The following is a 25,334-nucleotide window of genomic DNA, read 5'->3' as shown; positions in this document are numbered from 1 at the left end:
GTACAGAGAGCCTTCAGAATAAATATTCCCATCGTGGTAATTTTTGAGTTATTTCTGTGGCAGGCTTAGATCTGGGTAATATTTTCCTGTAATGTGAATTGAGTTCCTGAAAGCGGGTGCTCGGAGGTTTTTCACAAGCAGGCAGGGAAGGACAGGGAAGATTCAGCCTGCACATCGCCTGGTTCTTGCAGTTTAAATTGGAGCTCCTCATGGATAGGAGACTGGTTTTTTTTTTTTTTCCCCTTTTTGGACATCTTCTGTCCAAAAATGGATAAAGTAGCATTTTCTTGCCTTTACCAGACTTGGGTGGAGGCGACAGCCGTTTCGAGCTCAGAGAAATCTGCGAGGTTGCATCGGACCACCGGTCAAAAATGATGATAACCCACCCATCCCGTCTTTTTTTTTTTTATTTTTGTAGCTCTCTTGGAATTTCCTACACATCCCTGGAATTAATGACTTCACTCGCACACTGAGAGCAGTAAAAAAAAAAAAAAAAAAATCGCCTGGCAGGGGCAGGATGGGGTGAGGGTGCCCCGAGGGGAGCGGGGTTGAGGGGTGGGGGTTTCCTTGGACTGGCAACGACCAGGACGTGAAACACCACCTGTATTTCGCTTGGAACTTGGCAAAGAAGACGCTTGTCGTGGAAATAAAGGCGCTCTTCCCTTCCACTGCTGGGAGGCTGGTTTTGTGAGTGCGTGATGATTTGGAGGCGTTTAATATTAAACAAAGGTACCCCAGGGTGAGGGAGGAGCGTCCTGGCGTGTGAGGAAGGTGGAGAGGGAGTTTTTATAAGGAGCAGGACGAGGGGGAATGGCTTCAAACAGGTTTAGATTAGGTTCTGGGAAGAAATTCTTCCCTGTGAGAGGGGGGGTGAAGGACTGGGATGGAATTCCCTGAGAAGCTGTGGCTGCCCCATCCTTGGAAACGTCCAAAGCCAGGTTGGAGTGGAAGTGGAAGGTGTCCCTGTCCATGGCAGGGGGTGGAGTTAGATGAGCTTTAAGGTCCCATCCCACCCAAACCATTCTGGGATTCTGTGATGATACGATGATACAATTCCACGCCTCTTCTCCCTCGTTTTTTATTCTAATTCAGTATTTCCATCTCAGACAGACCATCCCCGAGACGTGTTTGTTTGTGTGCTATCGCACGGGTGGAAAGCGCAGCGTTGTAAACGCTTGTTATTTGTTATCAGCTTTAGCTCTGGAAGCTCGGAATCGCTATTTGGAGTTTCAGCTTCCTACTCTGTATTAATTTGGCACCTTTATTAATCTACTTGGCTATGACTGCGCTCTGCACACCACGGTTAAACTCACACAAAACGCCTGAAACGCGGGCGCTGCTGAAGCGTTGGGAGGTGCTCATTGTTAACGGCGGCAGGAATATTCAGAGGATCTTTGGAACTCCAGCCATTCCCAGATTTCCCCGCACACTCCGTGCCCGGCGGAGGGCGGGGCGGGGCGGGGCGCGGTGCACGCCGGGAGTTGTGGTCCGTGGCGGGGCGCGGTGCACGCCGGGAGTTGTAGTCCGCCCCTCCCCTTTGTCCACGTCGCCGCGCTCCCCCATTGGCCCGGCGGCCCCGGAAGCGGCGGCGGCGGCGCGAGGCGGTTTCCTTGGCTACGCCCCCGGGGCCGGGCCGGGCCCTGCGGGAGCGGCGGCAGCGCCATGGGCCGGGAACGGGAGCGGCACCGGGAGAGGGAGCGGCAGCGGGAGTAGCGGCACCGCCGCCACACGGGGCCCCCCATGGCCCCCAGCGCGCCGCCGCCCTGCCGCGCCGCGGAGCGCGCCGCCCGCTGCCGGCGGCCCTGGAGGCTCCTGGCCCTCGGCCTGCTCTCCGCCTCCTCCGTGCTGGCGGCCGCCCCGGGCGCCGGGGCCATGAGCAGGGAGGAGAAGCGCCGGCTGGGGTGAGCGGCGGGACGGGCCGCGGGGAGGGGACGGGACGGGACGGCGGGGCTGAGCGGGGCTGGGGCGGGCGCGGAGCCCCGGGGACGTGTCCCTTGTCCCCGGATCCGGGGCGGGGTGGCACCGGCCCCGCCGGGCTCCCGGGGCTGCTCGGGGGTCGCTCCATGCGCTCCAGGAGCAAACTGCTCGCAAGCGCTTGGCGCCTGGTCCGGGAGGGCTGAGCCGGCGGCTCCCGTGGAACTGGGGGTAAAAGCGATCAAAGGTAGCTCCAAATCCGCCCTCGGTTGGTTTAGCGGCGGCCCTGCCTCCCTGAGAGTGCGGGAGTCATAAAAAAGGTAAATGTTTATACGTGTTCCTGCCGAGTTCCTGTGTGTGTGAGCTAAGCCGTGCATGTACACGTCAGACCCCGATTCTCTTTTGGTGTACTTTTTAGCGAGGGGTAAAGGTTACGGCACAGCTGGGTGTGTATTTCCCTGCATTAAGTGGGGGTTCTGTAAAAGAAGTTTGTAATCAAGCGTATCTCGATCTTGGTATGTTACTGGGGCGGTTTCATCATCCCCTGGTCGGTGGCACAGAGTAACCATGCAAAAAAACCTGCTGGAGAAGCGCTCTGGGTACTCTCCTGGCTGTTAATCATGGAATCCCTCGGGTTGGAAAAGACCTCCAATACCATCAAGTCCAGGCATCAAATATAAGTTGATATTTAACTCCAGTGTTTGCAGTTGCTGGAGTTTCCCGTTTTGTGTTCTCGGGGCGCTTCATATGTATAATCTTTTTATATTTTTCTTCACGTGGCTGCACAAGGAGTTTTAATTCCTTTCTCTGATTGGTTTTGGAATTTTTGCGTTAATATCTCGCACTTTAAAATATCATCTGATGCCCCAGGGATGTGCAAGGTCAGGTCCTGCCGTGGTTTGTATTTGGGGTCGCTTCTGAATAAGGTAATCTGTATATTTATTTAATGACAGGATCATGTCAGTCCTAGAAAATGCCCAGTAAATGGAACTGTGTGTGCTTAGTTCATCTGGGGCTTTGTCTGCTGCTTGCAGATCCCAGACCCTGTGAAGCACCTGGAAAAAGCACCATCCTCTGCTCTGCTGATGACTTGATGAGTTAAAGCTGCTTCTCAAATTTCCAAGTCACTGAACTAAATTGAATATTTACAGTATAATTGCAGTGTTCTGGGCTCTTTTATGTTGAGTCTTATCAGCAGAGATTGTGAATTGTGTTGATGGTAGAATTAGCATGCTCTTTTGCTTGCAGGGCTCCTGAGTAAAACAGTTAGGAATGCCTGGAAGTAAAGCTGTCTCTCAAAAAACCAACGTGCTTTTGCCATTTCTTTTTTTTTTTTTTTTTTTTTAATTAGGAAAAAACACTGTGCCATATCACATTTACTTGAGCAGAGTGTGTTTGTAAAGGGCCTGTTACTGATATTCAAGCAGATACTAAAGTGTGATACATCTGAGATGGTGCATTAAAGGCCGTTGGGAGACAGACCACTAATGCTTTTGCTTTTTCTCTTTTTTCCAGGAATCAAGTGCTTGAAATGTTTGATCATGCATATAGCAATTATATGGTAAGTAAAATACTTGTCTGATGTTGGCCAGAGGAGTTGTTGCTATTAGCCCACAGTACATGACATTCTAGAGGAGTATCCGGGAGGGAGGGGTGAAAACAAAGCTAAAATAAATAACAGCACCTGTACAGCCTTTAAAAAGACATGAACAAATGGTACTTTCAGGAAGAGCAGTGTCAGGAGGGGTTGTGGTGGCTTTTGGAGGGGGGAGGTAACTCAGAATTGACTGTGGTTAACTCTCCTAATCTGTGCTCCGATCTCTTGGGAAGATCTCTGATCTTTCCCAGACCAGTTTATCTTATGTTTTCAACAGTTCTCATCTTCAGTAAAGTGTTTGGTTTGAAATTCCAGGCTCCTAAAACTGGTAGGAAAAGGAAGCTCAGGAAGAGCTGTAGCCATCGGATTGCAGATAACTATGTGATCTCACTATCTGATCTCACTTATTTTGTAGGTGAAAATGCCATATAATATTTTTTGAGTGGCCAGGCGTGTCAGGTGCAGTTTGGTGACTCTTTTACAAACACCAGAAAGGGGATGTGGTGTCATATCCAGGCATTACAGGCTCTGCTGACCATGTGAGTGTCATCTGACCCAAAGTCATGCTCACTATGGTTTCTTTTGCTCGGACTGGTGATTTTCTGTGCAGGTGTCCCCACGTGCTGGATCTGTGAGCTGTTCTAACCCACCCTGAAATTCAGTCGACCTGGTTTAGACCTGCTAAAGAATAAAGAATTACTGAGAGTGGACTTGCCTCAAGTAATAGTTAGTCTCAATATGCTCTAAGTAACACACTCCTGAGGAGAAACTGCAGATGTGATTCAGATAAATAGAAAAGATGCATTTTTACTGACTTCACGTTGACAGTCTTGCATGTTCTTTGTGGGTGTTGCAGAAACCCCTCAAGTTGCACCAGTTCCTGCAGCACAAACAACCTCTGTCTCCTGGCAGCATCTTGCCACATGTCCCAGCTTCTGTGTCGTGGTTGAACACTTTATTGTGTAATACCAGCTTAAAAACTTGGGAGTTACAAGTTTGTGCAGCACAGGAGAGGTCCAGGGCCCTGGAATGGAGAGAATGGATGTAGTTTGTGTCATTAGCTTTATACTTTTGCCACCTCTAGCAGTTTAACAAACATTAGGCTTTTGGGGATAATTTAGTTACTTGGGACCTGATTCCATGAAAAACACTTGGCTTGGGTTTCCCTGAGGGAAAAATTAATGCACTTGGCAAAACTGCTTAAAAATACCACAAGGATCTGTGCTCCTACTGTTCACTGTGTGATAAACAGGCGACTCAACACGGTTCTTGCTGCAACTGAAGCCAGAAAATTGGGGCTGAAAGAGGAATAACTTCAGCTATCCTGGAAACTTCAGAGCCAAAAGGATGTGGACGTGCCACGTATACTGGAGCACAAAACAAACAGAGAAATGTGACTTGTTTGTTTAAAGCTGAGGAAAAGATTAGGGTGTCAGACCCGGCTCTGACAGCAAGAGAATTAAGTACTTTTGCAGGTGCTTTTGAAAGAGCCAGCTGAAAAAGTTTTGATTTTCTGTTTCTATTAATAAGGATTTCAGACATGCGTGTTTAGAAGACTGAAAATTCATGTTTGCTTGTTGCTTGCAAGGGAAACTCCCTTTTTTTCCCCTTTTTTTTTTTTTTTTTTTTTTTTTTTTTTTTTTTTTTTTTTTTTTTTTTTTTTTTTTTTTTTTTTTTTTTTTTTTTTTTTTTTTTTTTTTTTTTTTTTTTTTTTTTTTTTTTTGGAAACAGAAGCTTTGAGTAAAAAGCTGCTGTTTGGTTATTTTTTTTTTTTTGTCCAGTCCTTCAGCAGTATTTGTAGTAATCATTCTTCTTGGCTGTCAGAAAGAACATGTGAAAATGTCAGTTATTTGAGGCCAGGGACAAGGTGGGAAACCGTTTGATCCAGTAGCCTTTCTGACTCTATGCAGGGAATAAGTGAACTTTTATTTTTTAAAAATGCTTCCAGTTCCTTATGATTTTATAAACTAAGAGTCCATTTTCTCCAGAATTTTTATGACTCCTCTCTCCATAATTTAAACCAGAGGTCTCAGTTTTGACTTTGCTTTTGTCGTGTACTTCTTTAATCTGTTTTTCTGAATACTTTGCAGGATGTTCAGAAACATCTGAGCTGTGTTAAAATGATCTAGATTCTGGTTTTTGTAGTTGAACTTGAGGAGAACAAAGAGTTGCAAAGACCAAAACACTCAGGAGGGTGGTATACAGGGAGACAAACCATCAGTTTCAAAAGGAGTGGCTGTAAGAGCTGTTTATTTATAGAGGAATGTTCCTTTTTATTTCATGTTTGAATATAGATTATTTTTGTACCATATATTTGAAAATACTTTGAATGTGTTTGCTTGCAGTTTCAGTGCGGTAATTGGAGTTTTTTATCCTGCCACATGTTAAGTTCTCCACTAAAATTCAAATTGGAGAGCACAGTATAGCAGCCAGTTCCTGATGAAATCAAAGAGAAGCTTCATCCCAGATTGTTTGAGTTGAGCTTCTGATGGAGAGGCAATTTCGTGCACGTTTGTTGGAATTATAGATCTTCAAAATTCGTCTTTATTAATGCCAGTTTATATTTGTTATATTAGTGTCAGTTCTATTTGAAAAAGACTCAATTTGTTAAGCTTTTTTTTTTTGGTGAGTGTTATGTTTTTTATGTCTTATGTAGTAGTTCACTGATTTACTGCTTTAATTTCTGTGTTCTCTGACCTGTCACTGATTGTCACCCTGGGCCACTTTATGTTCATTGGGAAGTGTTTCCAAAGTGCCTTTTAAGTCAAATTCCCACTAAATCCTCCATTAAATACCGGCCACTTGATAATGCCTGCATTAGTTTTAGAGTTTAAACTCATCTTTGAGGTGGTAGCTTTATAGGAAGTGTCACATGTGCCTCATTGCAGAAAGCACACCATTAACGACGCTTATTTTTTTTCCCTGGATGTGCCATTAGTTGTTCCAGACTGCTCTAGGAGCTTAGAGAATAAAAGAGGTGCTGTTTGGTTTGTTCCTGGTTTAAAAGCTGAGAGAGCTGGGGCTGTTCAGCCTGGGGGGAAGAGAAAGCTCCAAGGACCTTCCAGATTTCAGGAGTGTGTCAAGGTGACAGAGCCAGGCTCTTGTCAGTGGTGCTCAGAGGAAATGGCACAAACACAAACAGCAGGAAACACTTCTTCACTGTGCAGGTCACCAGGGGCTGGCACAAGGTGCCCAAAGGATTCTCCTTCCTTGGAGATGCTCAGAAGTTGTTTGGACACAATCCTGGCCAGGCGGGTCTGGGTGGCCCGGCTTGAGTAGAGGGGTCGGACAAGATGAGCTCCAGAGGTCCCTTCCCACCTCGAAGCCTCTGTGACTGCCATGCAGTTTTTGTGAAGTACAACATACTTAAGATCCCTTCACAGAAGGGTTAAGGCTGTGACCAGTGTAACTCCTTCCCTGGTTTTGTCCCCCACAGGAACACGCGTATCCCGCTGATGAACTCATGCCTTTAACGTGTCGTGGTCGAGTCCGGGGTCAGGAGCCGAGTCGAGGGGACGTGGATGATGCCTTGGGAAAGTCAGTGTTTGAAATGGTTACTTGCTCCTGTAAACATCTAATCTGAGTACAACTTGCAGCCCATAAAACTTGTTTGTTCGGTTGGCATGTCCAGAAACTTGCACTTGTAAGAAATACTTGGATTATTTCCTCCCGTGAAGTTAAATAATGTGACGTCAGAATTGACCAGTGAACGAGATCCAAAGAGAATTTCTTGGGGTGTCCGGCACAGGGACAGGAGTTGGAGTTGATGATCCTAATGGGCCCCTTCCAACTCAGCAGATCCTATAATAATTTTTTTTTTCAACCATTTTCCAAGTATTTTCTGCAGGAAAGCCTTCCAAATGTGAGCTGATGCCAATGGTATTCATATTAGAGGTCATAAGGGTTAATGATCAGTTGAACAATAAGCTGCTATCCATGATGCTGGCCTTATGGGTGATACTTAAAATGCCTTTTTTTAAGTAGAAAGTTCTCTGAAAACAAATAGTCAAATGATTATCATGTGTGTGGTACCCTGAGGCCTTTGCCAAAGCATAAAACATTATTTCAGACATGAATATACTTCATGTTCTTAGGTGGCTTAGAATAGAAAGTACTGACCCTTTGGCCACAAAAATGTAGATCTAAGGACTTTTCCTCCATGTTAAATGGAACAGTCGAAGCCAATGATTCTTTTGTGTGTGTGCAGTTTGTAGAGGAAATACTTAATTACACATTTATATCAGAGCTGAAGTTCTTGTTTTAAACACTACTTCTAATTGTCTCAATAATATTAGCATGTTATTTTGGTTATTTTTGTTATGTACAAAAGTTCCTTAGTCTAGAAATTTCTGTATAAACCTGCTGCTTGAAGGTATTGAGAGATGAAAAAGAATTGTCAAGAAAACGTATTTTTAGTCCCGATGACCTTTTTTTGACATCATAACATACTATCATTTGAGTAAAATTCCCTTTCAGGCCCTTAGGTGCAGCAAGTAGCCTATTTATTTATTATTTTCCTGTATATATGCTTTATTCTGCACCTTATAATTATTTCTGTTACGATTTACCGGGTTTCTTATCTAACCCTTTCTCTTGCCAGCTGCCTCATGAGTCATGTTCTCTGCAAGCCTTTGCAGTCACAAGTGCCAGGGTGAGGCAGCTGGGTCAGCTCTGCCCCCCTGGAGAGCTCAGGAGGGGACTGGCACACCAGCTTTGTAGCTGTGGAATGCACATTTTCCCTCCTTTTCCATGCAGAAAGCTGTGTATCTGTCAGACAGTTGTGTTTGGCCACTTGTTAATCAATCACTGCCTCCTGTAGAACAACACTCGCCTTTATGTTTTTGCTAATTAAAGAGAATTGTAATATAGCAGCTCTTAATTAGGATTTCAGTAGTCACCTGTTTGCCTGCAGGGTCTCAAACGTGGGATACCTGCTTAAATTCTCGGTGCTCACTCTTTAATTGGCAGCTTTAACTGGTTCCAGAGTTTTCAGTTCTGACACCATCGAGCTCTGTAAATTCTATTTAATGTGTGGTGTGTTCTTTAACATTAAACATAGAGCAATTGTTGGAATTAGATTTATGTAAGATACACTTATAATTACTGGGGTAGGGGAAAGGCCCACTCAGCTTGGGATGCACTAGAACAGCCCTGGAGAAACTCTAGGAGTCTTATTGTGATATTCCTGTTTGAAACCACGTGGATCTGACTTGATGTTCTCTTTTTTTTTTATGGAATAACCATAGAATCCTAAATGGTTTGGGTTGGAAAAGACCTTAAAGTTCATCACATTCCACCCCCTGCCATGGGCAGGGACACCTTCCACTACCCCAGGTTGCTCCAAGCCCCGTCCAACCTGGCCTTGGGCACTGCTGAAGTAGTTCTTTATTTTAAAGACAGTAAAGTAGTTCTTTATTTTAAACCTACCCCTTGCTACTGTTGGAAGAGTTCCTGGCAGGAGAAATTTAGCTTGAATCTCAACAGTCTTTTAGTTTGATTCTCAACGTTCTTCCTGTTTTTGAAAAACGAAGTAAAACAAAGGTTGGAGGAAGACTTCAAACCGTTTTCTTGGGTTTCTTGCTAGATTTGATTTGAAACTATTAATAAAAATGAAATTTGCTTACAAGAGGTTAGAAAGCTTTGCAGTTAATGAAGGTCTGTCTAATCACAGCTTTCAGTGAACTCCTACTCTGGTCACTAATCAACAGAAGAAACTTAAAATGGTCTTTTGATATTAAACAGATTGTGTACAACTCATTTTTTAGCACCCAGTGGTCTGTAAGAATTTAGTTTTTTCCGTGGTATCAGTTACTATTAAAAATTACTTAATTTCTACACCTACAGGTCTATATTAAATCTGTTTTAAATTTCCTTTCCTAGGTTTTCGCTGACCTTGATTGACACCTTGGACACTCTTGTGGTAAGTTTAATCTAAGTGGTTAAGTTGGTAAACTTTGATAAAACAAAAAGGTTGTCTTGTGATGCTCAGACTTATTTTTAGATTTCTTTTCCTTGATCGTTGATCTCTGGCTCTCTGTTTGAAGTGAGTGTTGCTTGTAAGAACTTTCAAGTGCTGTGAGAGCCAAGTTTGGAGTTGGCTGTAAAAAAAACTGCAACAGTTCCTTCAAGTGTCATTGATACTTTTTATCTTGCTTTTTGGAGGCTTTAACTTAACAAACAAGTATGTAAATTTCCTTCTCATGTTAGAGCCTAAAGAAACATGCAGAGTTATTGTGGGACACCCCTTAATACCACTGATTAATTTATGGTTTTAAATTTTATATACATATTTCATGGATGACTTTATTGTGCACTTAAATGTGCTGTACGTAAATAGCCTGTGACTGTATTAGCTATGTTGGAACTTAACACCTGCTTCCACTTGTGTTCCAGGTGTTAAATAAAACCAAAGAGTTTGAAGAGGCTGTAAAAAAAGTCATAAAGGACGTTAACTTAGATAACGACATAGTTGTGTCTGTCTTTGAAACCAACATCAGAGTCCTTGGGTGAGTAACATTCATTTTTAAAACTCTTTGAAAGGTGGGCTTTAGGTAAATGTCCTTCAGACATCCATTCCTGTGCTGTTCCACATCATTTGAAGGTGTTGTGCCTTTCTCAGTTTGCCTGAGAGGGTTTGAAATGCGAGGCAGGACTCGCTGCAGTGGCACTGGATCAAACTGGCCCTGCAGCCACAGCTTTTCCCATTTCAAAAAAGAATTGTGCTTGCTGAGGTAACAGTGTTTTTTCTTATTGGAAACAGGCTTACAAATGGCTCTGAACACTTGATTTAACAGATTTCAGTACTTGGGGTGGTAGATTATTTGGTAGATTATTTCAGGGTGGAGGGGACCTCTGGTGCTCAATGCAGGATCACAGCGTGTAACTTTAGTCATTATATGCAGTTTGAGAGTGTGTGGTTGTTATTCCTGACAAATACTGCTGAGTCAGTAATTCCTCTACCGCTCAGGACTGATAAACAGTAAGAATGGCTTCCAAAATTCCAGCATCTAACCTTGATTATAAAGGGAATTGCATCAGCCATCTGAAAACTAGGGCTGTGTGAATATAGCACAGTTATGCACATGGTCATCCACATGGCAGAGATCTTTGTCCTGCCCTTCAGATGAACGTCCCTTTTGAGGTGGGCATAATTTTTCTTTGTGTTCAGAGGTCTCCTAGGTGGGCATTCAGTGGCAATTATGCTGAAAGAGAAAGGTGAATACATGCAGTGGTACAACGGTGAACTCCTGCACATGGCAAAGGAGCTGGGCTACAAGCTTTTACCTGCCTTCAACACCACTAGTGGTCTCCCTTACCCAAGGGTAAGTTCTCTGCTTTCTGTCATGCAGCATTACTTCTGCTGTTCTGGTTTTATCTCTGTTTCCAAAACCATTTTTGGATTTGTTAAGCGGACAGAAAATCAAAAGCTGAGGAATTACAGGTGTTTTCTGGAGCCAGGATAGTGAGATGTTCACAAAGCTTGATTCCCAAGAGCACTTGTGGCATTCTGAGTTCCTGGTAAATATTAATTGCTAGAATGAGGTTTTCAGGGTGCATTGTGTTATTGAGATGTTTCCTGAACAAGGCAGCAGGTCCTTGTTTGGGAGGGTTGAGTGTTTTGGGTACTTCTGGATAATATTCTGTGCATTTGAGTTGACAGTAGGTGGTAAAAGCAAAGCAAAACTGAAGAGGACTCTGTGGTTGTTTTTTTTTTTCTTGTCTTTAGAAGAAGAGTGTAAATTCTCAAGAGTTACAAGAGTAAAAATAAAGATGATAACCTCTGCTTTTCTCCAGGTTAACTTAAAATTTGGTGTAAGACATCCAGAAGCACGGACAGGAACAGAAACTGATACCTGTACAGCTTGTGCTGGTACCTTGATCCTCGAGTTTGCAGCTTTAAGCAGATTCACAGGAACATCTATATTTGAGGTTTGCTTTCTGTGATATCTTATTTTTTTGATTAGGTGTTCATTAGTGTTCTATTATATTTCTGTAATTTGGAGTTCATGGATGTGTGTCTTACCTGTTTCTGCACAAAAAAAAAATTGTAGGTATTCAGATTTCTTGTGTTTGTGGGCTTTGGTCTAGGGTTTGATTGTTTTAATTGTTTTTAAATCACAGGAAATAATTTTGGCTAAAAGTACTTACAGTAGTGCAGCACTAAGTGAGATAAATATACTGAAGAATAGCTTAAGGGTAATGCTTGCATAGTTTTTGGGGTAAAGAGATCAGGACTAGTAAGAAAAATGAGATGCTTGGTCCTTAAAATGCACTTAAAACTAAAATAAATAAACCCCACTGTTGTGTAATGTCACTGAACATGTGCAAGACCTGCCTAAGGGTGTATTATCAGAAATACACCTTATCAGAAAGGTAAATGAAAATACTTGTAGGTATCTGATAAAACCTCTATCCGATTTAAAAAAAAAAAAAAAAAAAGGCAAGCTTTTTTCCAGGTTAGAATTTTTTTTTCAATCTTTCAGGATGTGCCTGATATTTTATTTCCTGTCGTGGAAGCAAAACTGGGCCCCCGAAAATCCCCTGCTTTTGTTTGCTGTTTGAAGTCACTTAGTTTGAGTAGATGTTAAATTCAAGTTAATTTGGGGCATATAAAGAATAGGATATTAGTGAATAGGGGCTGCTGCTCCGCCTTGAGATGCCTGAAAGAACACAGAGGCTTCGATTCTAAGGCTGTTACGTTTCTTGAAATATTTATTAATTAGGTTGCACTATCCCATCATTATTTTAGAGTGGGGAACCCGTGCAGAAGGGTGTTTGATTCGTGTATTGGCAAACATTTGTGGAGCCAAGCACCAGCCTTGCTGATGAGCCCCTGAATAACTCCATGAAATGTGGGCTGATATTGTAATAATAAAGTGTGTGCAGTTTATAATTGCTAGATACGAAACGATCCTTCCCCGCATCTGAATTTCAGGAGACAAAAGAATAACAGTCTTTATTATCTGTGTTTCTCTCTTTTTTTCCTTTTTTTCCTGTCTTTTGTTGCAGGAATATGCCAGGAAAGCTCTGGATTTTATCTGGGAGAAGAGGCAGCGCAGCAGCAACTTAGTGGGGGTCACTATCAACATCCACACTGGGGACTGGGTCCGAAAAGGTGGGTGGTGACCTGGCTCGGGATCAGGGACCACAGGGGATTTGGAGCCAGGGAAAAAAACTCCTGACACAGCCCCCACACCCTTATCTAGGTTATATGAAAGTATTACATCAGTTAAACCTGCTATACCAAGGGCCTGGCTTTGCTCTGAAAGGGTTTTTTGGTAGAGAAACCAGTTATGTTCATTGCAAAGAGCTCCCTGATTCACTTTAATGCTGAGAGGGGAATGCCTTGGGATAAACTTTCAGGGATTTTGCTATAAATACATGGGAAAAATATAAATAGGACTGTGGAAGTGATTTCCTCTGAGGAAAGTGAAACAACTGGCTTGTCCCTATTATTATGTGCACTGGCACTGCAGAGCCTTTGGCTTAGACACACAGTGTTGTGTCTCTGCATCCATCTGGACCTTAATTCTAGTGATAGGAGGCTTTTCATTTTTACTGGAAAAGCCTTTGAAATCAGAGTGGAAAAATCTGGAAAACACCCATGTATCTACTTCAAGTAAACCCACCTTTCCATTTCCTCCTGTTTCCAGATAGTGGTGTTGGAGCAGGAATAGATTCCTATTATGAATATTTATTAAAAGCCTATGTCTTGCTGGGAGATGACAGTTTCCTGGAGAGGTTTAACACGGTAAGTTAACACCTTGCTCAGGCTTCTGCCTTCTGTGAGACACATTTGAGATGAATTGTGTTGTCAGCTGTTGGCCTGAGCAGCCTGTGAAGAGATCTTGAGCAGAATTTCTGTGACTTCTGCTGTGTTTAGTGCCAGCTCTTTTTACTGGGGGGTTTTGCTAATATTGGGTGACTAACTGTCACCTGAGCAGTATTTTAACCCCAGAATCTTCTAGACTTTTCTCCATGTTTCCAGTACAGGAGAAACTCTATTTCAGGATCACCTTGGACAGTGTATTGCTGGGAATGTTTCTGTAAAACAATGTAAGGGCCTCTTGTTACAAGCCAGGGTACAAGTTCTGTTCTGAAAATCAAAGTCTGGGTCTTGCTTTGCACTGCAGATCCTCAGGCCCAGGACACACAGGCTTAAAACCACACTTGGATCACTAAATTCATATGATTACTATGCAGCTGTCTGCATCTTTATTCTTTCCTAAGAGTATTACAACTTTTGAAAATAACAACATCCATTAAAAACACTTTAGAAGGTAGAATGATTTTATATCATACAGCATGATTTTCCATTAAAATGAAAGTATTTTCAGCTTTCTTCAGCTTAAAAATTCAGTCCAAACAAATATGTCTTAGCTGTGCTAGTCCTTTGTTTATCACATGGCTGCTGAATATACTTTTGTGCATGTGTGTGTGACCTGGAAAATGTGACAGGTTTTGCATGTGGAGATATTTCAGTATTTACTTCTTTTAAGTTTGCAAAACTAGGACCTGCTCGCCTTGCCAAATGTAGTAATGATTGGGAAGGTAGTCCTGGTTCTTCCACTGGAATAAAGTGCCAGTCTGGTGAGCTCTGTCTGTTTTTGGAATGGTATTGATAGCACAGACTCATGTTTTTTTCTGCTGTTTGGCAGCACTACGATGCCATAATGAGATACATCAGCCAACCACCTCTCCTTCTTGATGTTCATATTCATAAACCAATGCTAAATGCTCGGACCTGGATGGATTCTTTGCTGGCTTTCTTCCCTGGGTTGCAGGTAGGGTTTAAAACCCAGGAGCAGATGGTTTTAATAACAAGTGAATTATTAACTGGACTGGATATATAATATTCAGGTCAAGCTTAGTAATTTGATTTTCAGAAATACTGGGTGAGGATCCCTGGAAGTGTCCAAGGCCAGGTTGGACGGGGCTTGGAGCAACCTGGGAGAGTGGAAGGTGTCCCTGCCCGTGGCAGAGGGCAGGGACTGGATGAGCTTTAAGGTCCCTTCCAACCCAATCCAGTCTGTGATTCCATGATTTCTGTACTCACTCCTTGTCACTTCATTGCTCCGATGCTTTTCTGGCCATGTTGACTATTAAGAAAAATATGTCCATATAATTTGCTTCCTTCTCCTAGTCATGAAAACACTCAAAATAGTCTGCCTTTTTAGTAGTCCAGTGACAAATTTTCTAGTTTGTGTATGTCGTTTATATCTTCACAACAAACTAAATCACATTTCCACCCCAGCTCTCTGTAAATGACGGAGATCTTTGCTCTACACAGACAGTAATCTTAATGAGTTCACTGCTTTGGAATATTTGTGGTTTACACTGAAAGGGAGTAATAATTACAGGATGAAGTGATCGGCCTGTAGCTTTTACATGAACACAATGAGTGTGCTTACCTTTGAGTATTATTGCTATGCTTGGTGAATTCGTGTTAACTTTATTATTTCATTTTAGGTGTTGAAGGGCGACATTAGACCTGCAATTGAAACTCATGAGATGCTGTATCAGGTTATAAAAAAGCATAACTTCCTTCCAGAGGTAAGGTTGTGGTTTTTTGATTGCGTAGACTTGATTTTTTACCTCAATTTGAGCAGTCTCAGATACACCTTTGAAAAAACCAGTAGGCAAATGTTATTAAAATGAAAAGGCTGATTTCCACAGCATTCTTCTGTGATTTGCAGCCATGCAGATATGACAGCTGTGTTCTGGGTATGAAATATTTTTCCTTCAGTCCTGCTGTAATTAACACAATAATGGGAAGCTGCTGCTATTAACAATTGCTTAGACTTCATATTTCAGTCTTTCAAAATCGACCTTGACTCGTGTCGTTATACAGAACTTGTATAATCACATTTCAGCAGTAGCTGCTTTGTAACATAATAGTGTTAATGCTAAAGATCACAGTCCTCTTAATTAACCCAAGGAGGGTTAAACCTAAAGACTGAGGGCATGTTCTGAAATTCTGCATCATGTCCTTGAAAGTCAGTACACAGACTCACTGCAGGTGCTGCAAGTCTTTGAGTGCGTGAATTCTGCCCAGAAAAGCTTGTTTGCCTGCTGAAGTGTGTGTCTTTAAGCTGTGATGACCCAGAATATATGAGAAGGCTTCTGACTCCAGGTTTAATTTTGACTTTTCTCTGGTGTAAGCTTATTTCGGCTAGAGAACATTTTAATTAAACATCCCATTCACCTAATGTGGTTACTGAGACCAAAGAATGCTCTCTAAGCACTGGAATGATTTTTTTTTTTTGAGTGCTTTAAAATGGTATGATTTGGCTCCTTGTGGGTTTTTTTGGGTTGCTTTTTTGATGTTTTTTTACTTATGAAGAAAACTTTGAAAGGTCACTTAGTTGTATTTAAGCCAGCAGACCATCCCCTTTAGCAAAGACATAGTTTAAACCTTTGTATGAAGTAGCAAATACATGACAGAAATGGCTTTTCCCAATGCATATGAAGAGAGAATACACAGACCAGGAGATTTTTAGATACCTGACTTCTGGTCTGTGTCATTCATTTAGAAACAGCTGTTTAACCATCTGTCAGTTTGCACTGACACTTTAATGCACTGGATGTCAGGTGGTAGGAATGTTTGCAAAAATGGTGTTTATCCGAGCTTGGGTGGTTGGGCCATTACCATTAAATTCAGAATAAACCCATTTTTGGTTTTTTCATTCTTGCATTTATTTCTGTCTGTCCTTTCTCATCCTCAGGCATTCACAACAGACTTCAGAGTTCACTGGGCTCAGCACCCTCTAAGGCCTGAATTTGCTGAAAGCACTTACTTCTTGTATAAGGTACAATCACACTCAGTCCTCAGACTTCTGGTCACTCTTTCTAGCACCTGGAATCTTGCTGGTCTTTTATTTCAATCCACAGTTGAGTAGCACATCTCCATCTTATTTTACCTCCTGGAGCCAGTTGTGTAGATAACCAAGATGTAAGTGCTGATTACCCACAGCTGTTCTAGGAGTTTCGTTTTATATCTCTAGCATTAGAAAGTGACAAAGAGCCATTTTTAAAAAAGATTTTAAAATAGGCTAATCTCTTTTAAAGAAATCTTGCCAAGAGCAAAAGCCTTTTGTACTTCACAGTGCTGATTGTACAGTAGGTGCACCCCTGTGCTTAGTTTTGCTTTTTTATTTGTTTTTTTGTTTTTTTTTTTTTACAGGCCACTGGAGACCCTTACTATTTAGAAGTAGGAAAAACCCTCATTGAAAACTTGAACAAGTATGCAAGAGTTCCTTGTGGGTTTGCTGCAATGAAGGATGTCCGAACGGGAAGTCATGAAGACAGGTAAATTAAAACACCAAAAAATTAAATTACTTTGTTTATGTAGTTGAATTAATTGAATTTTGAGTAGCTGTCTGTCTTCAGTTTGATAACCAAGTCTCAAATTACCCATTTGTCAGAGTCTGTAAACTGTTCCAGTAGCTTTATAGTTTTATTCCATAAGAATATTTTTAGTTTGACAACGTTTCATTTGTCTCGGAGCAGTAGAAGAATTACTTTCAAACAAAATATGCCTCAAATCTGTAAGTTTGTAAGGAAGTTTATCTGGTTTTTCTGTAATTCTGTTTTGTACTGAACATGCTGAATCATTGCCCTCCAAACAGAGTTTCTTCCAAGTGGAAGGAATTCAAATGGAATTACACTCAGCAGTCACAGTCATGAAGTCTTCAGAGCTGGAGCAATAGGAGTATTTATTTTACTGAAGTTTTAGAACAAAGGAAATTTCCCCGAAGGATATCCACTTTTTTTTTTTTCTTTTCCCATAGAATGGACTCGTTCTTTCTGGCTGAGATGTTTAAATACCTGTACCTGCTGTTTGCTGATAAGGAGGACATGATTTTCGACATTGAAGATTACATCTTCACTACAGAAGCTCATCTATTGCCACTTTGGCTCTCCACTACAAACCAAACCATCTCCAAAAAAAACACAGTACGTAACACCTCAAATCCAAATCAGGTTGTGGTGCTTTGAATCAGTACCCTTTTTTTTTTTTTTTTGAGGGGAAATGGAAGAAAAATGAGGAAATAATCATAATTTGAAGCAGTGTCCCAGTTTGAACACATTTAATATGCAGTATTTCATCATATTAACAGTGCCAGTCACAGGAGTGTGAATGTTTCCATGATCTGCACTGCTGAACCTCGAGAAATTGGAATATTAGCAAGATTTAACAAGAAAATAATTCCCTACCTCTCTCAATTTGAAAATAACACACTAGGATGTTTTTATCTCCATTTTCTACTGTTTTTCCTAAAGCAAATATTTACAATAACATGCCCAAGTTTTTGTTGTCTGTTTTACTTCATGAACCCTTGGCAAATTTTGAGAAGTTTTTTGAGACAGCTTCAGAGTTATTTTGACAAGGTGCAACTATAATTTTTTGTATATTTAATTGTTTGAATCCACATAATAGGCATCTATTATGTAAATGTGAGACTGCTGATGGGTTTATAAATCATTTAACCTTCCAAAATAACCTGTAGTAATACAACTGTGCCATGAAGCATCACAAATACTCATCCTTTATGGTTTTGTGGTCAATAAGGTGACATAATTTATCTTTAAGGCAATAGTACTACTGGCAAGCAGAAGAAATGCATGAGGAAGTGGAGTGTCTGAGACATCAAGGACATAAATTCCCTTTTTTGTGCCTCAATTTTTAACCTTTACTAAGAGTTTTACAATAATGCCTGGCTCAGAGGAAAAGGCTTGTGTTGTGTCCTGGAGAAATCTTATAACTGAAGAGAAATCCCCTTGTTTTATGCACTCTGGCATTAGACAGTGACAGATGTTTAATTATTTGGTGTTAATGTCTAACACTGGTAAAATATTTAATGTATTTAATGGGTCATGGAGTTGCTTTTTAATGTTCCTTGCTGGTGGAGATCCCACACCCCCTCTGAAATGTTCCTTCCCTGAGAATTTATTTTCTTTTTTTCTTTGAGTTTTGCAAATGGAAACTGCTTTTTACACCACACCAGGAGTTTTCTGAAGGGTCTGAAGGAGCATTTTATCTAACATTTGTTCCCAGTATTATATTGGGATATAATTGGATACTTTTGAGACAGGCAGGATTCCCACAGTTGTCAAGGCTGACCTAACTTAGGTCATTCTCTTGAGAACCATAAATGTTAATAAAAGGCCAGTAAAGAAGGTAAATTGCTCAAACACAGTTTCCTTAAACTCCTTTAGTCTTAAGTTGTTAATGGGCATAATACAGGTCAAAAAATCCATTGAAAATGGTGTCAAACGGGTAAAAGGCTGTGATGTTGGGTGTGTTACTCTGATGGAATTTTATCTGAACGAATGGAATGTGTAAATTATTTTTAGCACAAACACACTGCTATGAAGGAGAACTGCATGTGAGGTAGTTTGTAGTATGAACCCAACATCCTGTTTGTATTTGTTCTCATAAACAGGAAAGGTCATGTTTTACTATTCCTGTGAATAGTATTCCTTAGTATTCCAGTAGCCCTTTGGGTCTTGAGTTTTAGGAAGCCTTTAAATACTTGATTTTTAACTAGCTAGTAGTTGCAAACAGGAGGGGTGGGGGTTTCTTTTCAAGTGCATACATACTACATTAATTTTTATGAGTGAGAAAACGAACTTGCTGGTTATCTAACCAGTTAGTTGCAAAGCTAAGGCCAGGCTAAATATGGCTCCAAACCACCAGCCACGTTCCACATGGTTCCACGTGTCACAAACCAGCAGTTTGTGTGCAAAATGTTAACTCTGTCAGCCTTCCCGAAAATAGAAATTGTTTGAATTGTAAATAGATTCAGTCTGTGTGGCTCCTGAGGAGGAGAACCTTTTGTTCCTGGGAAAAGATGCGAGATTTTTGGTAACACGAAGCAAGAGTGCCCCAAGGCCTTGCAGCTGGTCCCTTGGTGGAAAGGCAGTACGAGATGAAACCATAACTACTCCCTAGTGCAGGGTCATGAGCAGGCTTGAGAAGTATTGTCTGCCCTGCCAGCAGAGGTTTAGCTGTCTCTGCAAAAAAAAAAAAAAAAAAAATAAAAAATCTGGAAACCGTGTATAAATGTATGAAATTACAAATTAGAATCGGTGTGGTATTTATCAATCCCTAGAAAGGGGTCGTAGGGCACCGATTCCCCTCTCTTGCGCTCAGCTCCTGCACAGATATCACTGCAATGAGGTTTAGCTGTTGATTTGCTTGACAGGAAAATCTAACCTGCATTTTATTCATGTACATCTTCTGTTTTAGACCACAGAGTACACGGAGCTGGACGACAGCAACTTCGACTGGACCTGTCCCAACACCCAGATCCTTTTCCCCAATGACCCCATGTTTGCCCAGAGCATCCGGGAACCTCTGAAAAATGTGGTGGATAAGAGCTGTCCCAGGGGCATTTCCAGAGCGTGAGAGGAACATTTTCTGTCTTTTATTTTAGCGTAGGACTGAGTGGAATAGGATCTGTTAGGCATGGAAGGAGAAATATGAGGTGTACTGGATGTACTGCTCGAGCTTGCAAGCCCTTTGGGAAGGGATTCCCACTTACAGGAAAAATCAGTCGTGGTTTCTCTGGCACCATCAGCAAGACTTAGTTAATTTCCAGCAGGAATTAGCAAGTCTTTTCTGAGCAAAAGGAGCTTAATGAGCCACATACCTGGGCTGCAATTCCCACTTGGAGCATTACAGGAAGTGCATCTCTCTGATTTTCTAAAATTCCTTTCTGTAGTCCCTTGAACAGTTCTGCAACTCTTCTTTGTAGTAAGCAAATCATGCTGCCATATGTAACTACACCTGGTCTTAGGGATTTAGGGCGCTGTTAAAGCCCAGGAAGTTTATTTTTCTGACCAGCTCTTTTAATTTTATACTTCATGAGTGAAACTTGAGTAGCAACTGCATGTGGAAAACTGGTTTTAGTCAGTCTTGCAATAATGCAGACTACTTAGAAACGAGAGAGAGCATATGGCAGTATTGTTTTCAATACTGGAGGGTTGTTTTGCACTATAAAATTATTGATAATATTGACAACTTTTTCCAAGAAGATATCTTGATTGAGAAACTGCATTCTATGAAGCTTGCACTCAGTGTTACTGCAAAGAATTCTAACCTTGTGCTGGTGGGGGTAACGTGAGAGTTCTGTTTCAAGAACAGCCCGTTTTTTAAAGCTTTGATCTCTGATATCTTTTGGCAGAGAAGAGAGTTTGGGAAGTGGACCAAAACCACCGTTGAGAGCCAGAGATTTCATGGCCAGTAATCCTGAGCACTTGGAAATACTGAAGAAGATGGGAGTCAGTTTGATCCATCTGAAGGATGGACGAGTGCAATTAGTGCAGCATGCAGTGCAAGTAAGGCCTGACACAGTATATTTTTATTTTTTTTTTTTTAGAAATTTCAGCAAAATCCTGCTAGCAATGATATTTGATACTTGGAGCTTGAGGAGGGACAGCCAGACTCTGGAAGGGGGGAGGCACATGAGCTGGATAGGCAGCTATATTTAGCAGGCTGATGCTTGTTAATATTTTACCTCAGCAAGACTTTTAACTAAACTTGCATTCAATTAGATGGAGGCTGTTCATGTTAAAAGTGATGGAGCCCACAACATCCTATCTGAAAACACTGCTTTCAGTGTGAGATGCTTCCATTTCCTTAGGAGGTCTGTGTATTTGTATATTTTCAGCCTTCAGCCTTTCACCTTCAGGGTGGTTCAGGTGCTAAAAAACCTGATTTGAAATGATGAGTGAGTGGCAGCGAGCATCCGCTCTGCGTTTGGAAAATCTTTGTAGCAAAAATAACTTCCATTTCTTTCCCCCCCCCCAAGTTTCTCAGACATTTCAGATGAAGCTGATGGTTGGTTCTTTCCTCTGCAGGCAGCGAGTTCCCTGGATGCCGAGGACGGCTTACGGTTCATGCAGGAGATGATTGAACTCTCCAGTCAGCAGCAGAAGGAGCAGCAGCTCCCTCCTCGTGCCGTGCAGATCGTTTCCCATCCCTTCTTTGGCAGGGTGGTCTTGACTGCTGGCCCAGCACAGTTTGGGATGGACTTATCCAAGCACAAAGCCGGGGTGTGTAAGATGTGTGTGAGATCTGTCCTTTGCTTTCTCTTCCTTTCCTCATTGCTAAAGCCTTAATTTCACTGTCCTGGAAGTATTTCAGGGCAGCCAGGTGGAGGGTGATCAATTAATTACAGTTGTTAAAATGACAGGGCCCAGCAGTGACAGAATGGCAGCAGTGACAGCCATTTAGATGAGTGGCTTATCCCTGTGCTCTGCTCCTGAGTCATCAGTCATGGTTTAGGATTTAAAATAGGATGATTTTTGAAACAGATTCATCCAACCTGCAGCATGACATGGCTAAAGAGATGTTGATTCTCAAGGCAAGGTTTTCCTCCCATGTCACCCACGAGTTGCAGAAGCCCTTTTAGAGCTAAACTAAGCTGTTCTTATGCAAAAAAAAAAAAGAACCCCACAGAGGCAGTGATCCCTTTTGGAGTCAGTAATAAACCTCCATGGCTTTGGTGGGGCAATTTGCAGCCCCAAAGAGGAGTTTTCCAGACTAGCAGTGCCCAGAAAAAAAACTTCCAGAGACAGCAGTTCACAGGTGTAGATGAAATACCCTGAATATGAGAATTGGGTTTTCAGCCAGGCATTCATCCTTTGGTTCTCAGAACTCCAGTTGCAGGGGACAGGTTGGCTGCACTGACAGATGACAACACTAAATGCTTTAGATTAAGTGAAAAAACAAAAGTACATCGGAATCTTCTACAAGCTTGAACCTGCTGCTTTAATTCTCTCTTTATTTTTTCCAAACAGACAAGAGGATTTGTTGCAACCATTAAGCCATATAATGGATGCTCAGAGATCACTAATCCTGAGGCAGTGAAAGACAAAATTGCTCTGATGCAGAGAGGCCAATGTATGTTTGCTGAAAAAGCACGAAACATTCAGAAAGCTGGAGCCATAGGAGGCATTGTTATTGGTAAATAAAATTCCAAGTTCTTCATTTGTGTGAGCTGAACCTAATTGCACAGATTTGAAGATGCAGGAAAGCTGACAAGCTGTTAGGCTGAGATGCCAGTACTCCAGCACAGGAGCTGTACTTTCAGAAGATGAAGAGATGCTTCAGGTCTGGCTCTGTGCAGAAAGTGCAGCAAAACAAACTGGGATGGGGGGTTGTGTCTGTCTCTGCAGATCAAAAGATGCTATTTTAAGGATCACAGAGTGCTGTGGGTGCTAACTGCTGAGGAAAAACGGGGGTACAAAGGAAAACTGGGAAGGAAAAGAAGTGCATGAGTTGGGGTTTTGCTTTGCACAGTGAATGCTGTGCTTGGGACCCTCTGGGCAGGAAAAGCAGCTCCCAGGCTGCCAAAGCTCAGAGCTGCAGTTAGAGCTTACAGGAAGTTTGCCTTTCCCTTTGTGTGCCCTGCCTAGATGACAATGAGGGCAGCAGCAGCGACACAGCTCCTCTTTTCCAAATGGCCGGGGATGGAAAGAACACAGATGATATCACAATTCCCATGCTCTTCCTCTTCAACAAGGAAGGAAACATTATCCTGGACGCAATCCGGGAGTATGAGGCTGTGGAGGTGCTCCTGTCTGATAAAGCAAAAGACAGAGGTAAGGTTGGAGGGGAGTTCTGTAAATGTAGCTTCCATCTGTGCTGTGGCACAGTGCAAAATGTGCAGTATTTTGTGCTTCTGCCCAAAGGAGCCATAGTTCTGTTTGACATTGGAATGAGTTCTGTATTAGGAAAGCCATTATTGACTTGGATCCTTGTCCTCTCCCCCTGCAAGTTAACATCCAGAAATGCTGTTCCTCACTTAAATGTCGCTGTGACTAATGAGAAAAACACAGCATTTTGGATTCCTTCTGAGCCCTTTTTTGTCATCATGTGCTTTGAAGTAGCGTCAGGAACAGTCTTAAGTGTTTCCAGTGTCCTACATTGCCAATGCCCCTCCCTTACCAAACTCCCCAGTGACATTCCTGCTGCCCAAAAGGAGAGAGACAAGTGTTAGAACTATTTTGCCTGTCTAAGGAGAAGTGGTTATCATGAGAAACGAGGCTGCTGACCTCAGATGTTTCCTGGGTTTTTCTTGTATAATACAAGAACATTGCAAGCTAATACATTCCCAGTTGAAATGTTTTTGAGTAGGGCAGAAAATTCCAGATTTTCCTCTTGTAAGCCTTCCTTCACAGCACTGCTGTGTCCAAGCAGAGTAGGGAAGAAAAGTACCTCTAGAAAATCAGTGACGGCATTTATCTTGTGCACCCTCGCAAAGGTGATGTGCCCAAATCCAGTGTTGTTTCTTCCTACCTCGCAAATCCCTCCTGTTTGTAACCGTGCTTAAGTGCTCTAACAAAATGCTCACTACAAGATAGCTCTGCCTTTGAGAATTTGTAATCCATATCTGCTTCTTCCCTCCCCTCTCCCTCCTCGTGCTTCCCTTTGGAATCCCAGCAACAATCTTTAAAGGTAAAATGATTCCAAACTACATTATTGATAGCAGTAAGTATCCCATGGCAAAACTGGCATGTGCAGTTAAATTCCCTGCAGGTCCTGAAATATCAGTGTCCTGTATTCTGGCCATAAAGATCCAACTCCAGAGAAATCTCCATGGTTAAACTGGGCAGCTGTTGGGCATCTAAAGTGGGACTTGGGCTATGTGTTGGTAGATTGAGTGGGGGTGTGATGGGGGAGGCTCAGCCCTTGGCTCTCTTAAATTCACAGTTCAGTGACCTTATAAAACTGCCCAGCTCTCCCTGGCTCAGATGTAGGATCCTGGTGGGCCTGGGAGTGCTTTAAAATCCAGTACTGAAGTTCAGTGCACACAAGTGGGTATTTGTCAAGACTGAAGGAGGGTAACTAGCACTGACCCACGAGTCACTTCTGACGTCTGAGGAACCAAAACAAGCCTCACTGTATTGTTTGCCATCATTTAAAATGTGTTTAAAAGTCTTCCCCTGCCCTCTCTTTGTAAAAATGTGATCCTTAGTAACATTAAATTTTCATATCACTGGAAAGTCTGCATTTTCTTGAAGAAATAAGGCCAAGGGAAGTGACCTTGCTTTTTTGAAATACATAATAAAATGCTGCATTCCTACGGTTGTTTTAACTCTTTTTTTTTTTTCCCTTTTTTTTTTTTTTCCCCCTTTCCTCTCAAAGACTTGGAAATGGAGAATATGGACCAGAAATTAACTGAAAACGATTCACATAAACAGAACTCAGAGGAAGCTGCTTCAGGATCTCAGGATGTCGGTGCAGCCAGCGAGGAGCCCGAGGAAGGAGGAGAGAGCTCAGATGTTGCTGAGCCTGGTTCTTTATCTCCTGCTAACGCAGACAGTGCCAGTGTTCCCACTTCCCATCAGGATTCCTACGTCCCTGGAACCGAGGAGGCCGGTGCTCCAGAGCCAGCATGTACATCAGGGGATAACCAGCCTCAGGAACAAAAGACTGAGACAGAGTCAGATTCCAAAGTTAACTGGGATAATAAAGTCACACCTATGGAATCCATATTAGCAGACTGGAACGAAGATATAGAAGCATTTGAAATGATGGAAAAGGATGAGCTATGACTTGTAATAGAGTAACTTATTTGTTAATAAACAAATGGAGACCTCTTTGGGTAGGAGTGAGGCCCTGATAATCCAAGCAAACATATTCAGTATTGTGATGAGCAGCCAGGTGTGGTGTCCCCCCCCCGCCCGGGGGTGACACCACGGAGATCCCGCCCGCAAAACTTTGTATTGTTTCAATTCCTCCTGGTTACAAATGGGAACGGTGCAATCCAAGCCTCGCTGTGGCCCCACAGCAGGGAAGGAGCCCGATTCC

General features: G+C 42.2%; 1 protein-coding gene across 3 annotated transcripts; it reads left to right on the top strand.

The window, feature by feature from the left end:
- Positions 1 to 1,709: 1,709 nt before the first annotated feature.
- On the top strand, positions 1,710 to 25,134 carry EDEM3 (ER degradation enhancing alpha-mannosidase like protein 3). 3 transcript variants are annotated; one of them, XM_027900513.1, is made up of 21 exons: positions 1,710 to 1,901; positions 3,430 to 3,475; positions 6,948 to 7,048; positions 9,392 to 9,431; positions 9,905 to 10,017; positions 10,680 to 10,833; positions 11,306 to 11,440; positions 12,521 to 12,626; positions 13,165 to 13,262; positions 14,170 to 14,295; positions 14,981 to 15,064; positions 16,237 to 16,320; positions 16,695 to 16,819; positions 17,302 to 17,467; positions 19,764 to 19,918; positions 20,701 to 20,854; positions 21,377 to 21,571; positions 22,319 to 22,484; positions 22,937 to 23,122; positions 23,964 to 24,011; positions 24,669 to 25,134. In XM_027900513.1, the coding sequence occupies exons 1-21, from the start codon at positions 1,741 to 1,743 to the stop codon at positions 25,076 to 25,078; spliced, it is 2,853 nt and encodes a 950-aa protein (XP_027756314.1). In that variant the 5' UTR covers positions 1,710 to 1,740; the 3' UTR covers positions 25,079 to 25,134. The 3 variants fall into 3 exon arrangements, with proteins under 3 accessions (XP_027756314.1, XP_027756315.1, XP_027756316.1); XM_027900514.1 differs by lacking the exon at positions 23,964 to 24,011; XM_027900515.1 differs by lacking the exons at positions 1,710 to 1,901; positions 3,430 to 3,475; positions 6,948 to 7,048 and adding an exon at positions 7,097 to 7,154.
- The last annotated feature ends 200 nt before the right edge of the window (positions 25,135 to 25,334 follow it).

This window comes from Empidonax traillii, unplaced genomic scaffold (assembly GCF_003031625.1).
Source record: "Empidonax traillii isolate 1590-97213 ecotype Southwest subspecies unplaced genomic scaffold, ASM303162v1 scaffold734:size1267433, whole genome shotgun sequence".
In the NCBI taxonomy this organism is placed as follows: domain Eukaryota; kingdom Metazoa; phylum Chordata; class Aves; order Passeriformes; family Tyrannidae; genus Empidonax; species Empidonax traillii.
Note: the sequence above shows the minus strand (reverse complement) of the source record. Positions and strands in the feature narration are given on the sequence as shown.

What these genes read in the sequence shown, in the direction of transcription:
- EDEM3 (XM_027900513.1), top strand. Translation starts at nt 1,741, where the DNA reads ATGGCCCCCAGCGCGCCGCCGCCCTGCCGCGCCGCGGAGCGCGCCGCC. An exon ending in GAGGAGAAGCGCCGGCTGGG is followed by an intron (nt 1,902 to 3,429) that starts GTGAGCGGCGGG and finishes TCTTTTTTCCAG; the next exon opens with GAATCAAGTGCTTGAAATGT. An exon ending in AGCATAACTTCCTTCCAGAG is followed by an intron (nt 15,065 to 16,236) that starts GTAAGGTTGTGG and finishes TCTCATCCTCAG; the next exon opens with GCATTCACAACAGACTTCAG.